Source organism: Paramecium tetraurelia, assembly GCF_000141845.1.
Source record: "Paramecium tetraurelia macronuclear, complete genome".
Taxonomy (NCBI): domain Eukaryota; phylum Ciliophora; class Oligohymenophorea; order Peniculida; family Parameciidae; genus Paramecium; species Paramecium tetraurelia.
The window spans coordinates 457,533-469,882 of NC_006058.1; the positions used below are offsets into that span (position 1 = coordinate 457,533).

The following is a 12,350-nucleotide window of genomic DNA, read 5'->3' on the forward strand; positions in this document are numbered from 1 at the left end:
CCATGAGATAAATTATTTTATTCAAATTAATTTTAATATATTTTATAATTAAGTATTAAAATAATATAATGTTTGACAAAATAAAAGTTGGATATAAAATGTCAATATAAGAAGCTAATTCCAATTAAAAAATATAAATTTTGAAAATTAAAGCCGAAATAGGAGGTCTGCAAACTACTCCAAAAAAATCATGCTTTATTGCCTCAGTAGAATTATTTATTCTTATTAAAGATTAGTAGCATAGAATCAATGCAAGCTCCTAGCCTAGAAATAAATTACAAATAGGAGTCTAAGATTATATGTTAGCGTCCCATAAGCATGAAGATTGTTGAGGGGGGAAACAATTTACGTGAGTTATATTGGGAAATCCCCATTCATCAATGCTTAACCCTAACTAATTATAAATAATATATAGAATTTAGTTCTTTAAATAAACTAACAATATGCTATATATCTGATGAAGAGAGAAAATAAAAGGACTTTATTATATAATTTAATAAATTCTATGATGTTAATTCTTAAAAATACAAATAGATGCATGTTGACTACTTTATGTATGATAATGAGAATGAATCTTTACAGAAGGCAATTTAACATGAATTAATTCTATAAAGATCAGGTTAAAATAGAATCCCAATTATTCTTAGATTGAATTCAACTGTTTTTTATTAATTTCAAAATTAAAAAATAGAAATAAAATTACAAAGCCGATTTTTAAAGCACCCTCTTCCATAAGTGGAAGTTGTTTTGTATAACAGAGTTATTTTTGATAATATGTAATAAGCATATCATCAATTAACTCAGAGAATTTCTAAAAAACTGGAAAATGTAGAGAATAATAATCATAATAGTGAAGTGGATTTCGAATTGGATTTAGGCTAACTTTAGAATATTGCACCATTATATTTAGGATAGAAAATAGAATCGCATCATATTCTTCTAATCAAAGTTATTTTTGAAAAATAAAATTGTTGTGATTGGAGTTAAAGAAAATTTGATATATTTGTTCCAATTGAAATCATCACTTAGAATCCTGAAATTGATGAAAATATCAATTAGAATCCTGATATCATCGAATTAGATGTTTGGCCTCATTTTTGCCAATTATATTAAAATTATTTGAAGGTGAAAGTTCTTAAAGAATAAAATTTGAAAATCTTATGAAATTAAAATTATAAATTAAATTTCCACTTAATTACAACACAATGATTATATATTAATTACAAGAGTTATTAAAATTGCCAATGAACAAAATTATATTCTATGAATTTATTACATTTGATCTTTAAGAAAGGCTACATGGCAATGGATTCTCATTTAAAAAGAGATAAAATAAAGAGACCTATTAAAATTAAGTATACATGTGTAAACATAAATTTGCAAAATCTAAGGTTATATGTTTTTTTGTATCGCTTTACACATATCATTAAAGTGTTAGATTCTGAAATTCAGTACTATAAAGTAAGGAGTTATTGATTAAAGCATTCAATTCCTTCTTTCTTTTTTAGTATATTGAGTTGGTTTGATAAATTTACATAATTTAATGGAATACCTTATAAATAATAATGAATATTAAATAATTAGCTACAAATTTCGATGTTCTCTATCGTAGAGTGAATGACAGAAGCAAAGTAACAGAATTTATGTTGGGACAGCTTTTCGAGCGATCTGAAGCCGAAGAGAAGTACCACAAGGCTTTGGAGAAAATAAGTGGACAAATGTAAAATAGTGGAGGAGATATGGATGATTTAGTGAGAGGAGTGAAGATAGATCTGAATCAAAGGGCCCAGTACTATAAGGTATGTGGGTATTTGTAACTAAGCAATTCAATTAATCGTACAAGCATGATGTAGAGTAAGCCATCAATGAGCTTAGATAAATCCAAAGTTAATTCAAACCACTTATTCAAGATGTGTTAAAAATGGATAAAGAAATCAAAATATCCTGTGATAAGTATGATCGTCAAAAGGAGAAGACAGTGAGAGCATCAAAGGAATATGAGGAATCTGCAATTACATTAGAAGCGTTGTGTTGGAACAAAGAATGCAATATAGAATAAAGATCAAAAGCATAACACAGACTGAATTCACAATTACAATACAAGTAAGAGAATGAATCTGCTTTGAGATAGGCAGCTACAATTTATAATTAAGCTGTTTAATCCTATTGCACTTCTTTGTAGAATGGCATTTAATAGCTAACTACATCATATAATCAAATATTTTCAATAGCTAAAGTATATAAATATTTAATTAGGACATTGTAATGAAGATCTTAGTTTATGAGATTTCCAAAACTAGAAATCTTTAATATGATAGTGAACAGTTTTTTAAGCAGGCTGAGATTTATTTGGATCCCTAAAATGACCCTACAGCTCCAGGACCCTCAAGTTAGATTGGAATTTCTAAAGAGAACTATTTAAAAGTTAATTCTCAATTAAATTCTTCTTTTTTAAGGAGTATAGCAGATTAAATTTCTCTTAATCACAGACTGAATATTAAAAGAGAAACTACAGCTTCTTCTGCTTAAGTAGAAAACGTTGATTCTTTTGATATATTCTTAGCTAATTAGGAATTTATTGATGATTTAAAAGGAGTAACAATTAAATTAATTGGAAAAGTTAATAATAAAAATAAACCAAAAAATGCTGACGAACAACCAGCTGGAGTTCAATAAATGGTGAATAAATATAAAGATCAATATGGCGAATAATAACTTATTAATACTTATAGTTTCATAAAACATGTGATTTAATAGACTTAAGAACAATAAATAAAAGGTTGGAAAAATATACCTGAATTATAAAAAAGAAATTTGGATGAGATTTTTGATTCAAAGTTCTTTAGAGAATTAGGATGCATAATCCTTGAATCATTTCGATAAGCAGGGTAAGATTATAGTTTTATTTCTTTAGGTGCTCAAATTTAAATTCGTATGGATTCAAAAATATGCATTAGTTCACTTAGAAATTATTAGAGATATCATAAAAAGAAGGAGAATTAACTTTAGTCAAAAGGATTATTACCATGATCTCCACTATCTACACAATAGATGAGCATGAGAAAAGATTTTTCTTACAAGATAGTTTAATATCTATGCAAATTTGGAAATAAATTGATTTATGGGAAGGTTTAATTTATACAACGATTGAGTCAGAGATTGATAAATCTGCTATGAAAGATACAATTCAGTTTTCAAATGAGCAAATATTTAAGGATAAGAACGTTATATATTCTAATTTATTGACTTTAACACTTAATATGATAAACTTTAAGTAATATACATTATTAATATTTAGAGTGGATAAATAAGAGATTAAGAATATTTTAGTGAAGTACGCAAGAGTATTTTCGCTTTATGATCTATAAGCTTAGGAATTGCTTAAATTTGCTGAAAATGATGGTAAAATAGAGCCAAATCAAAAGATTAATTCATTATCTGTTCTTCAATCTTTATATTATTAACCATAAGCAAATTAAAACTAATAAGGAAATACTGTTTAAAAAAAAGTAGTTATATTTGATAAGAAAAATCCATTGTCAACTAACCCTAATGTTAATGTTTAAAAGACAAGTGGCAATTAAGTATACCTTGGTTCTGAAACACCTACCAGAGAAGTAGTTTAATCAAATTATACATAATAATCACCGATATCTACTTAATAATAACCAAGTCCATTAATATAATAGGCTTCAAAAGAATCATCCTACTTATAATAGAACTAGAATTAATAATAATAATAGTAACAATAATAATAGTAATAATAATAGTAATAATAATAATAATAATAGTAATAATTATAGTAATAATAGTAATAATAATAGTAATAATAGTAATAATAATAAAAGGCATCTTAGAATTCACCAACTATTTAATAATTACAACCAACCTCTCCATAAATTTAATAATAATAAACATAATAAGAATAAGAATAACCAAAAATTAGATATAATTAGCATCCTTTAGAAGCACCAAAAGCTAATTTCTTAAAAAAGTTGCCATGATATTTTTCATTTAACAAAATAATAAAGGAACATATTTATTTAATCTGTTTAAAATATATATTTCGATTTATAAGTTATCTCTAAAAGTCTTTTAAAATTTGATTTTTAACTAAAAATAAGACTTAGCTACATAGTAAATCCAATTCTATTCTAATTTTAGAATTTGAATATTGAATTTTATGCTTACAATTATTAATTAATTTTCTATGGAATCTATAATTTTGGGAATCAAACAAGGAGATCTTAAATATTTTGATGACTCAATTGATTTATAATCATTGATCCCTTATAAAATTCATACTGTGAAGATCTTTTTTACAAACTAAGGGATTTTGGGGATTCAAAATTACTACTATTCATTTAGCTCTCAATCAGTCATAAAATGCAAAGAACACAGGTATTTTAATCAATAGATTATAGATCATCAAAAATTTTTGGAGTAAATGAATAAAGGTTAGTTTTGGATAATAGTGAATACATCATTTCATTGACATGGTATTAAAATGAGATTGGCATAAATCGAGTAGAAATATAGACAAATAAGCAATAAATTCAATTAGGATAAAAGGATGGCGAGAAGAAGGAATTTAAAGTGGAATAAAACTACCAATTAGGGGCGATAGCTGGAGGATACAAATAATAATTATAATTTTTGGAGTGGCAAATAATTCCTTTGGTTGAACAATAAACACAATACTAATCATAGTTATACCAATTATATTTGTCCTAAAACGAAGGTAATTAAAAAAACAGTAAGTTTGAATATATTGGTAAGTAATATAGAGTTTGTGATCCATAAATTATATAATAAGGACTAACAAATAAATTTGTTTAATTTCGTATAGTAGATAACACTGAGTAGGAAGTGATAAGGAGATTTTAAGATGTATTTTAATTACGATAAATATTGCAATTGAGATGGTATAATAAACAGAATAATAAAAGTTTAGGCCTGGAGTTTATATCCCGCCTTTGATGAATAAATCAACATTCGAGGATTATTCAAATGAACACATAGAGAATGTTAGGAAGGCCATTGAATACTTTTTGATGAAATTATCCAAGATAACTTATTTTGCATAATCGGTGGAATTCAATGTTTTTATAACCAAAACAAATAAGGATAGCAATTAAGAAATGGAGTATGTGCAAAATAAATTGAAGGAGATGACCCAACAAATTAGCCTTGAATAAATTGATTTAAGATATAAATAGAATTTTGAAGAATTTGAAACAAAAGAATCAGTTAACGAATAATAAAGATAAAAATGTAATGACTTTTCGCTTCTGATGTCTAAATTAGAATAAATAAAAGTAAACGATTTTTCAGATATCAAAAAATTATTTGAATATCATTCTAAGAATGTCAATTATCTTTCGAAATATATCCTTCCAGAGTTGCATTTGATTCATCTTAATTTGTAGTCAGAAGAAGTCATTTAAAGAAGGAAATCAAATTCCATAGATAGAGGTTTATAAATGTAAATTGATACAATGAATGATGTTTACGATTATTTCGTAACAGAATAGAGAGAAGCTAATGCTATGTCTTAATGCATGAATTATATCAAAGATCTTGAATAGTAGAAGAATAAATTAGAATAGAAGATTATGAGTTAAAAACTTAAATAGGAGGAATTAACTATTGCAAAAACTCAATTTTCGCTTATTTAATCTATTTGGAGTATTCTAGTAAAGTCATATGCAAATTATTACATTGATAAGTAAAATAAGTTATATTTCTATTTAGTTATTTCAAAGAAAGATATCAATTGTATCTACTGATGATAAACAGATTGGCCTAGATATAATTAAATAATTTGAAATTAAGATAAAACTTTTGGCAGTCCATTTGATTTATATATTTATATAATTTAATGAATATTAACATGAATCGATGTTAAGATTGTGGAAATATACATCCTAGATAACCCTGTGCTGCTCAACCAGTAACATTTATTTGGTATTATTGTGAATATTCAATAGGCCTTATGAAGGTATAGATGTATTATTATTTGGATCATGGAATCTTTTCTAAGTGGGGACTAAATTAATTGGAAATAAATGCACTTTAAATTTGGCAGTTGGACAATATGAATATAAGTTCTTGGTAGATAATCAATGGAGATATCTGTAGAATCAAGAGACTGTGAATGACAATCATGGATCATATAATAATATGGTAAAATTTATAATGATTACAGATTTAAGTGCTTCCTAAAAGAGCGTATCAGATCTTTGAATCTAATGCAAAACCTCTGATAAGACTGTTTGAAGTAGCTGAGGAAGTGATTGGTTCATGGGATAATTGGAGTTAACCACTGAAATTATAAAAGCGATATAACTAGTTCAAACTATGCGATGAATATTATACGTATGTAGATTTGCAAGAAGGGCGTTATGAATTCATTTTTAAAAGGGGAAGTCAATACTTTCATGATAGTTGCCAGCCAACCATAATGAACTCTTTTGGAAGGAAAAATAACATCATGGTTGTGTTAATAAATAGAACGGAATCATAAGAACTAGACTTCAATAATGTTTATTGGACGAAACATGACTTATTATATCATACATTTGATCACATATATGGACATACAATGACAAGTATTGGGAATTAATTCTACATATTTGGTGGAGCTCCAAGTAGAAATGAAATGTATAAGTTAACATTTGGAGATCATTAATTGAATTTAGAAGAAACTGAAGGAGAAATGCCAAGACCGAGAGCTTATCATAATGCATTAGCTTATGGAGATAAAATATTATTCTTTGGTGGTGTGGATGAACATAATATATTGAATGACCATTTTGTATATGTAACATCAGCCAAAACTTGGTATTTGGCTAAAACTGATAAGAAATGGACTGAGAGAGAAAGAGCAAGTCTAACTTTTTATGCTTAGGAAGAATTAGTAATACTGTTTGGTGGATATTATTTATCTCCTGATCTTGAAGTCGAATTGATATACAATGATGTCTATTATATGAACATTCAGAACATGCAATGGGTGAAACTGAACATTAATAATTAACCATCTCCACGATATGGACATACTGCCATCTAAGTTAATGAGAAGATGTACATATTTTGTGGGAAGAATTAAGACGAATATTTTAATGATATATGGGTGCTGAACTTTGATAGTGTTTAATGGCAATAGATCCAAACTTAAGGGGTTGCTCCTGAACCAAGATATGGCCATACAACCAATTTGATTAAATCTAAAATTTGTATTTTCGGTGGTAGAAATAGCAAATCTAATCGACTGAATGATCTACATCTATTCGATTTCATAACCAATACATGGATTACTCCTACTCAATATGGTTAAATGCCATCTCCAAGGTATTTTCATGCGGCAGATATTTACAACGGGGAATAGTTGTGGATTTTAGGAGGAAACATTGGGCTTAAGTAATTTTGAACTAATATTTTAGACGCAATGAACATTTTTATATTATGAACTTTGGAAAGCAAGAGGAATAAACATAAGTATAATAATAAATATAATAACAACAACAATAACAATAACAACAACAACAACACAATTATTGAAAGAACAGAAAATCCAAGAGCTTTTTTAAATAAAACACAAAAATATATTATAAATATATCATTCTTATTACTATTGTAATTCAGCTTCCCTTCTCTCCTATTCTCTTCTTCTTTCATCATCACTATCTGGTTCCAACTCATCTGGCTGTTCTCTGGGATTTGGTTCAGGAACTTCATCAATGTCTTCAGGATCCTCTTGCACATCTTTTGGAGCCAAAGGATTAAAAGAATGTTATTGATTCTTCAACCCATATCCAAAGTAAACACTTATGTATTCATTCGACTTAGATGTTATACAATTAAATATATACATTGCTAACAGTCACTGCTCCAGGCCACAAAAAATTTCTCAACAAGACTACTTAATAACTTAAAGGTAATTATTCATCTGAATTGACAGTATATTATTATGTTTCTCCAAAAATTTTAATCAACCAATTACCATCATTTTATTCAAATTCTATACAATAACTATCAATTATTACGTTTATCATCCTTAATTGATTTTAATCTCTCTTATTCAGGGTCAGACTCCTTCATCTAATTTAATTCTTCTTCCTTTAAAGAAGGATCTTCATAAAATGTAATTCTTCCTTATTTTAAAATATAAGCAGGCAAATGAACCCATTCATCCATAGTTGCCAATTGAGTTGATTCAGGCATCTTGAATTCTTCTTCAAATCCTATTGTTTTTGTTTCATCGTCATATTTATACAACCCTCGTGGAGCTAATAAATTGGCGTGTGTTATTCTTAATATTTAAGCTTTCAATAGATGTTTTTCTTTCCCTTCAAAGTATGGATATTAAATTATGTTTTTGTTAAGATCTCCACTGAAAACGTAAGTAATTAATCTACTGGCTTCCATTTATTTGCGTGTTATTTATGGCAATAAGGCCCAATCTTCCAAAACTAATTTATTATGCAATCAGAATTACAATCTTAAGTGACATAATGTACATATTCATTTAGTTTTTCATCACAATCAGGAGGTTGGGGTTCTTTTATTTATTTATTTAATGTAACTTCAATAACAAAGTAATCCTTTTGTTGTGCTAGTATTTTCCCCCAAAAACGTACGCTTTAAATATTTGGATCTCTTTATGCAATTTGTTTAAGACATTATTATATTACGTATGCATCATCATCATTGACACCATACCCAACGATATTCAATAAGGTGTTTAATTTTAGAAAATTCTAGATATTGGCATTAACTTATTTAACTTTGAATTGAATAAGTTACATTAATTTAGCACAATATTCTTACCATGGGAATGCTTTATCTTTTAAATTATTAACCTTATCTGCTGATTAGAGTGGAACATGATAAAATCTGTTCTCTTTAATAAAATTACTCAAATCTTCAAAATCTGCTAAATCTAGTTAAATTAAAAGATGTGTTTACTTTTTGCATTATAATATTTATTCTCTTGCATCTGATAGTACAATTCACAAAAATGATTGTAGAGAGTCTTATTTTTGTATTTGGAATTGAATATTTATTATAATTGCTCCTCCATTATCCTAATCTGAATAATAATAATTAAATTTAAATATTATAAATATGTAATACTTGGACAATTATCTTGAATCCAAAGGAGGTTACGATTATACAAATGTGAAAAGGTAAAAAATGATTTTATAGTTAAAGAAATGAATTAATGAAAGCTTAAGGATTTAAAGAAATGCCATTCACAAAAACAGGAACAACAATTGTCGGTGTTTTATTTGATGGAGGAGTGGTGATGGCTGCCGACACAAGAGCTACAGCAGGATCTATAGTTGCTGATAAAAACTGTGAAAAATTACACACTCTAGCTCCAAACATCTGGGCTGCTGGAGCTGGTACAGCTGCTGATTTACATCATCAATGTGCGCATTTTAATGCCAAACTCAAACTCTAAAGACTAAATCTAAATAGATAAAGTAGAGTGAATGAAGTCATCACTAAACTTACTTCTAAGCTCTTCCCTTATAGAGGTCATATTGGAGTAGCTTTGATTATTGGAGGAATAGATTGCAATGGACCTTAATTAGCTTCAGTGTCTCCTCATGGAAAGTAAATATCATCCTTATTTACATAGTTATGTTTATCATCCTTTCCAATCTATGGGAAGTGGATCACTTGCTGCTTTGGGTATATTAGAAGCCAAGTTTTAGGATGGACTTACAAAATAGTAAGCTATTGATCTCGCTATTGAAGCCATCGAAGCTGGTATTTTCCATGATATGGGGTAAAATGTTATTTCTATTGATTTTCTAGATCTGGAAGTAATGTCGATGTTGTCGCCATTACAAAGGATGGTGTGGATTATAAAAGAAACATTAGATAATACAATGCAAAATCATATTAAAGGCAAGTACCTTATGATTTCCCAATCAACAACACACGTATCATTTTTATAGATTAATCTTAGCTGCTCTTAAAAAATATTAGTTTGATATTGAAAAATAAGAATTATCTGAAGTTGGATAGGAAATGGTAATTATAGAATGATATAATGACAATATATTTAATTATGTGCATTCATAAATCTAATAAATTCAATTCCTTTGTCTTTGCCTAATTTTATTATTATGGTTATGATTAGTTTGTAAATGCCTAAGACTAGGGATTAAATTATTATTGAGGCTATGATTGATATTGTTATCCGAATCCAAATGATTATTATTATTATGGAGGAGCCTGTTAGAATGTGTTCTGCTATGGTACGCTGGGTTGATTCCAAGAGTTGAAATCAAAATTACCCCAACTATTCTACACTGATTGAGTTGGTTGTTGTTGAACTGGCTATGAAAATTAACCAAAATCGCCTGCATCAGGTGGAGGTGCAAATTTAAATTCAGACAAATTAGTTTACCCTTTTTACTATGTTTACTTCTTTTATTGATTTCCTTCTCCCAAAGATATTTAGATTTTCTATCCTTACTTCAAACTAAAGTCTTATGAAGGTTGGAATTCATTTTTAAATTTCTCTGGGTTTCTTTCCATTTCTCGATCTGATATGAATTTCAATATCTTTTCGTTGAAATCAAACGCATCATTTCTATCTCTAAACACACACCCAACCCATTGATGACCTCCTGTTGGAGTTACTAATCTTATTGCGTATCCTCTAATAATAAATACTAATTCTTTACCTTTAACTGTCCACTGTTTTCTCAATTGCTTAGTATGGATTATCTGGAAAATTTACGAAGGTCTGAACAGCTGAGGTGTTTTTGTCGATAAAATATAAAGTCAATTACCCACCTTTTTCTGTTAATTTGATTCCCCCTGTTAATTATAAGCTTTATTTTACCTTCCCAAAACATCTCTTTCCAATCATCCAAATAATAACCCTTGCTACTGCTAACCGGTGGAATCTTAAATAGGCAAACCTATTGTTGTTTAACTAAAAGCACGTATTCAATAGACATTTTAATTAATTCAAGATAAATTAGCAAGACTCTATAATATTATATACCAAGAAAAGCTATATTATTAAAAGAATTCAAATTTTTTCTATTTATAAAACTAACTTCTTTTCATTAAGATGTATACTTTCAATTATGTATAATATATACATATCAAAAATATATTATGATCAACATAGAGAATATAATAAATAAAATATAATATACTTTAAAAATAATTAGGGTTTATTAACTTGCCATTTCTGCTCCAGAATTAATTAATAGAGAATTTAAAATGTACTTTATTAGTGTATATCAATTAAAATGTTCATATTATTGTGATTTCAATAAAAATAAATGATTGAATCATTCATAAAATAGTAATATATATGGAATACTGTAACTATTACATTCTAAATGTGATTCTAAAAGTCATAAAATAAAATAATGTAATGGAAATAGAAATAGAAAGACTAAATTTAGTTGAATAATTAAAAAGTAAAGCACAAAATTACTGTCCTATTTTATTATATTCTTAGAAATGAGTTTTTTGATTAATTAAATGGATTACTTATGATTATATTCATTATTTAATTATTTTAATGTAAAAAACATAAACTAATCGATTGAATAAGGAATTGCAGGACTTTAAAGAGAGAGAAAAAAAAGTATTCTGTTTGTATTTATTCTTCTAAGGGAGAAGATTCTGGAATTTCAATTTTGTTAGTTGATTAAAATATCACTCATTGGAAGGGCTTTATAAATGGGCCATCTGATACTCCCTATGCTAATGGTTACTTTCAAGTAGACATTGTGATTCCTCCAGAATATCCATACAAACCTCCAAAAATGAAGTTCGACACCCGCATTTGGCATCCTAACATCTCTTCGTAATTTTTATCACTATATCTAGTCAAACAGGAGCTATTTGTTTGGATATATTAAAAGATGAGTGGTCACCTGCCCTTTCAATACGTACAGCTTTGCTGTCACTTTAGGCATTATTGTGTGATCCTTAACCAGGTAATGAATTTTCTAATACATAAATTAGATTCCCCTCAAGATGCTGTAGTTGCCAACCAATTCAAAACCTAAAAAGATTTATATGTTAAAACAGCAAAGTATGTTATTCAATAATTTCATAGAGAATGGACATAAAATTATGCTTCAAAAAATAAATAAGAGGAGAAGGTGTAAAATTTAGTCAATTTAGGTTTTGAAGTCGGCGTAGTTAAGGTAAGAATTGTAATTAAATGTACTAGGAAGCTCTCCTCAGATTTGGATATGATGAAGAATAAGCAGCAAACTTTCTTTTGGGAGGTTGATTAATGTTTAATACAAAAAATAAATATTATCTTTTTTTTTAAATTCATTCTCAACAAAATGAAA

General features: G+C 27.6%; 8 protein-coding genes across 8 annotated transcripts; 6 read left to right on the top strand and 2 right to left on the bottom strand. All coding sequences in view use genetic code 6, as the record gives it.

Annotated features, from left to right (window-relative positions):
* Window positions 1-68: 68 nt before the first annotated feature.
* On the top strand, window positions 69-1,164 carry PTMB.208 (hypothetical protein). Its single annotated transcript, XM_001346996.1, has 3 exons — window positions 69-206; window positions 232-510; window positions 535-1,164. The coding sequence occupies 3 exons, from the start codon at window positions 69-71 to the stop codon at window positions 1,162-1,164; spliced, it is 1,047 nt and encodes a 348-aa protein (XP_001347032.1).
* A 401-nt stretch (window positions 1,165-1,565) lies between these two features.
* On the top strand, window positions 1,566-3,523 carry PTMB.209 (hypothetical protein). Its single annotated transcript, XM_001346997.1, has 5 exons — window positions 1,566-1,799; window positions 1,823-2,236; window positions 2,257-2,888; window positions 2,915-3,402; window positions 3,426-3,523. The coding sequence occupies 5 exons, from the start codon at window positions 1,566-1,568 to the stop codon at window positions 3,521-3,523; spliced, it is 1,866 nt and encodes a 621-aa protein (XP_001347033.1).
* Window positions 3,524-4,210: 687 nt separating this feature from the next.
* On the top strand, window positions 4,211-5,860 carry PTMB.210 (hypothetical protein). Its single annotated transcript, XM_001346998.1, has 4 exons — window positions 4,211-4,401; window positions 4,425-4,925; window positions 4,955-5,728; window positions 5,755-5,860. 4 exons carry the CDS (start codon window positions 4,211-4,213, stop codon window positions 5,858-5,860), a joined length of 1,572 nt encoding a protein of 523 aa, XP_001347034.1.
* A 21-nt stretch (window positions 5,861-5,881) lies between these two features.
* PTMB.211 (Kelch-domain protein) lies at window positions 5,882-7,432 on the top strand. Its single annotated transcript, XM_001346999.1, has 3 exons — window positions 5,882-5,967; window positions 5,991-6,186; window positions 6,209-7,432. The coding sequence occupies 3 exons, from the start codon at window positions 5,882-5,884 to the stop codon at window positions 7,430-7,432; spliced, it is 1,506 nt and encodes a 501-aa protein (XP_001347035.1).
* Window positions 7,433-7,621: 189 nt separating this feature from the next.
* Window positions 7,622-9,085, bottom strand: PTMB.212c (Radial spoke protein). Its single annotated transcript, XM_001347000.1, has 5 exons — window positions 7,622-7,846; window positions 7,875-8,023; window positions 8,049-8,474; window positions 8,501-8,944; window positions 8,971-9,085. 5 exons carry the CDS (start codon window positions 9,083-9,085, stop codon window positions 7,622-7,624), a joined length of 1,359 nt encoding a protein of 452 aa, XP_001347036.1.
* A 44-nt stretch (window positions 9,086-9,129) lies between these two features.
* On the top strand, window positions 9,130-10,062 carry PTMB.213 (Proteosome subunit). The annotated part of the gene is made up of 5 exons (XM_001347001.1): window positions 9,130-9,191; window positions 9,217-9,624; window positions 9,650-9,799; window positions 9,829-9,956; window positions 9,983-10,062. The coding sequence occupies 5 exons, from the start codon at window positions 9,130-9,132 to the stop codon at window positions 10,060-10,062; spliced, it is 828 nt and encodes a 275-aa protein (XP_001347037.1).
* Window positions 10,063-10,092: 30 nt separating this feature from the next.
* Window positions 10,093-10,985, bottom strand: PTMB.214c (hypothetical protein). The annotated part of the gene is made up of 3 exons (XM_001347002.1): window positions 10,093-10,681; window positions 10,707-10,842; window positions 10,868-10,985. The coding sequence occupies 3 exons, from the start codon at window positions 10,983-10,985 to the stop codon at window positions 10,093-10,095; spliced, it is 843 nt and encodes a 280-aa protein (XP_001347038.1).
* A 578-nt stretch (window positions 10,986-11,563) lies between these two features.
* On the top strand, window positions 11,564-12,286 carry PTMB.215 (Ubiquitin-conjugating enzyme). Its single annotated transcript, XM_001347003.1, has 6 exons — window positions 11,564-11,629; window positions 11,658-11,851; window positions 11,875-11,984; window positions 12,013-12,082; window positions 12,107-12,197; window positions 12,224-12,286. The coding sequence occupies 6 exons, from the start codon at window positions 11,564-11,566 to the stop codon at window positions 12,284-12,286; spliced, it is 594 nt and encodes a 197-aa protein (XP_001347039.1).
* The last annotated feature ends 64 nt before the right edge of the window (window positions 12,287-12,350 follow it).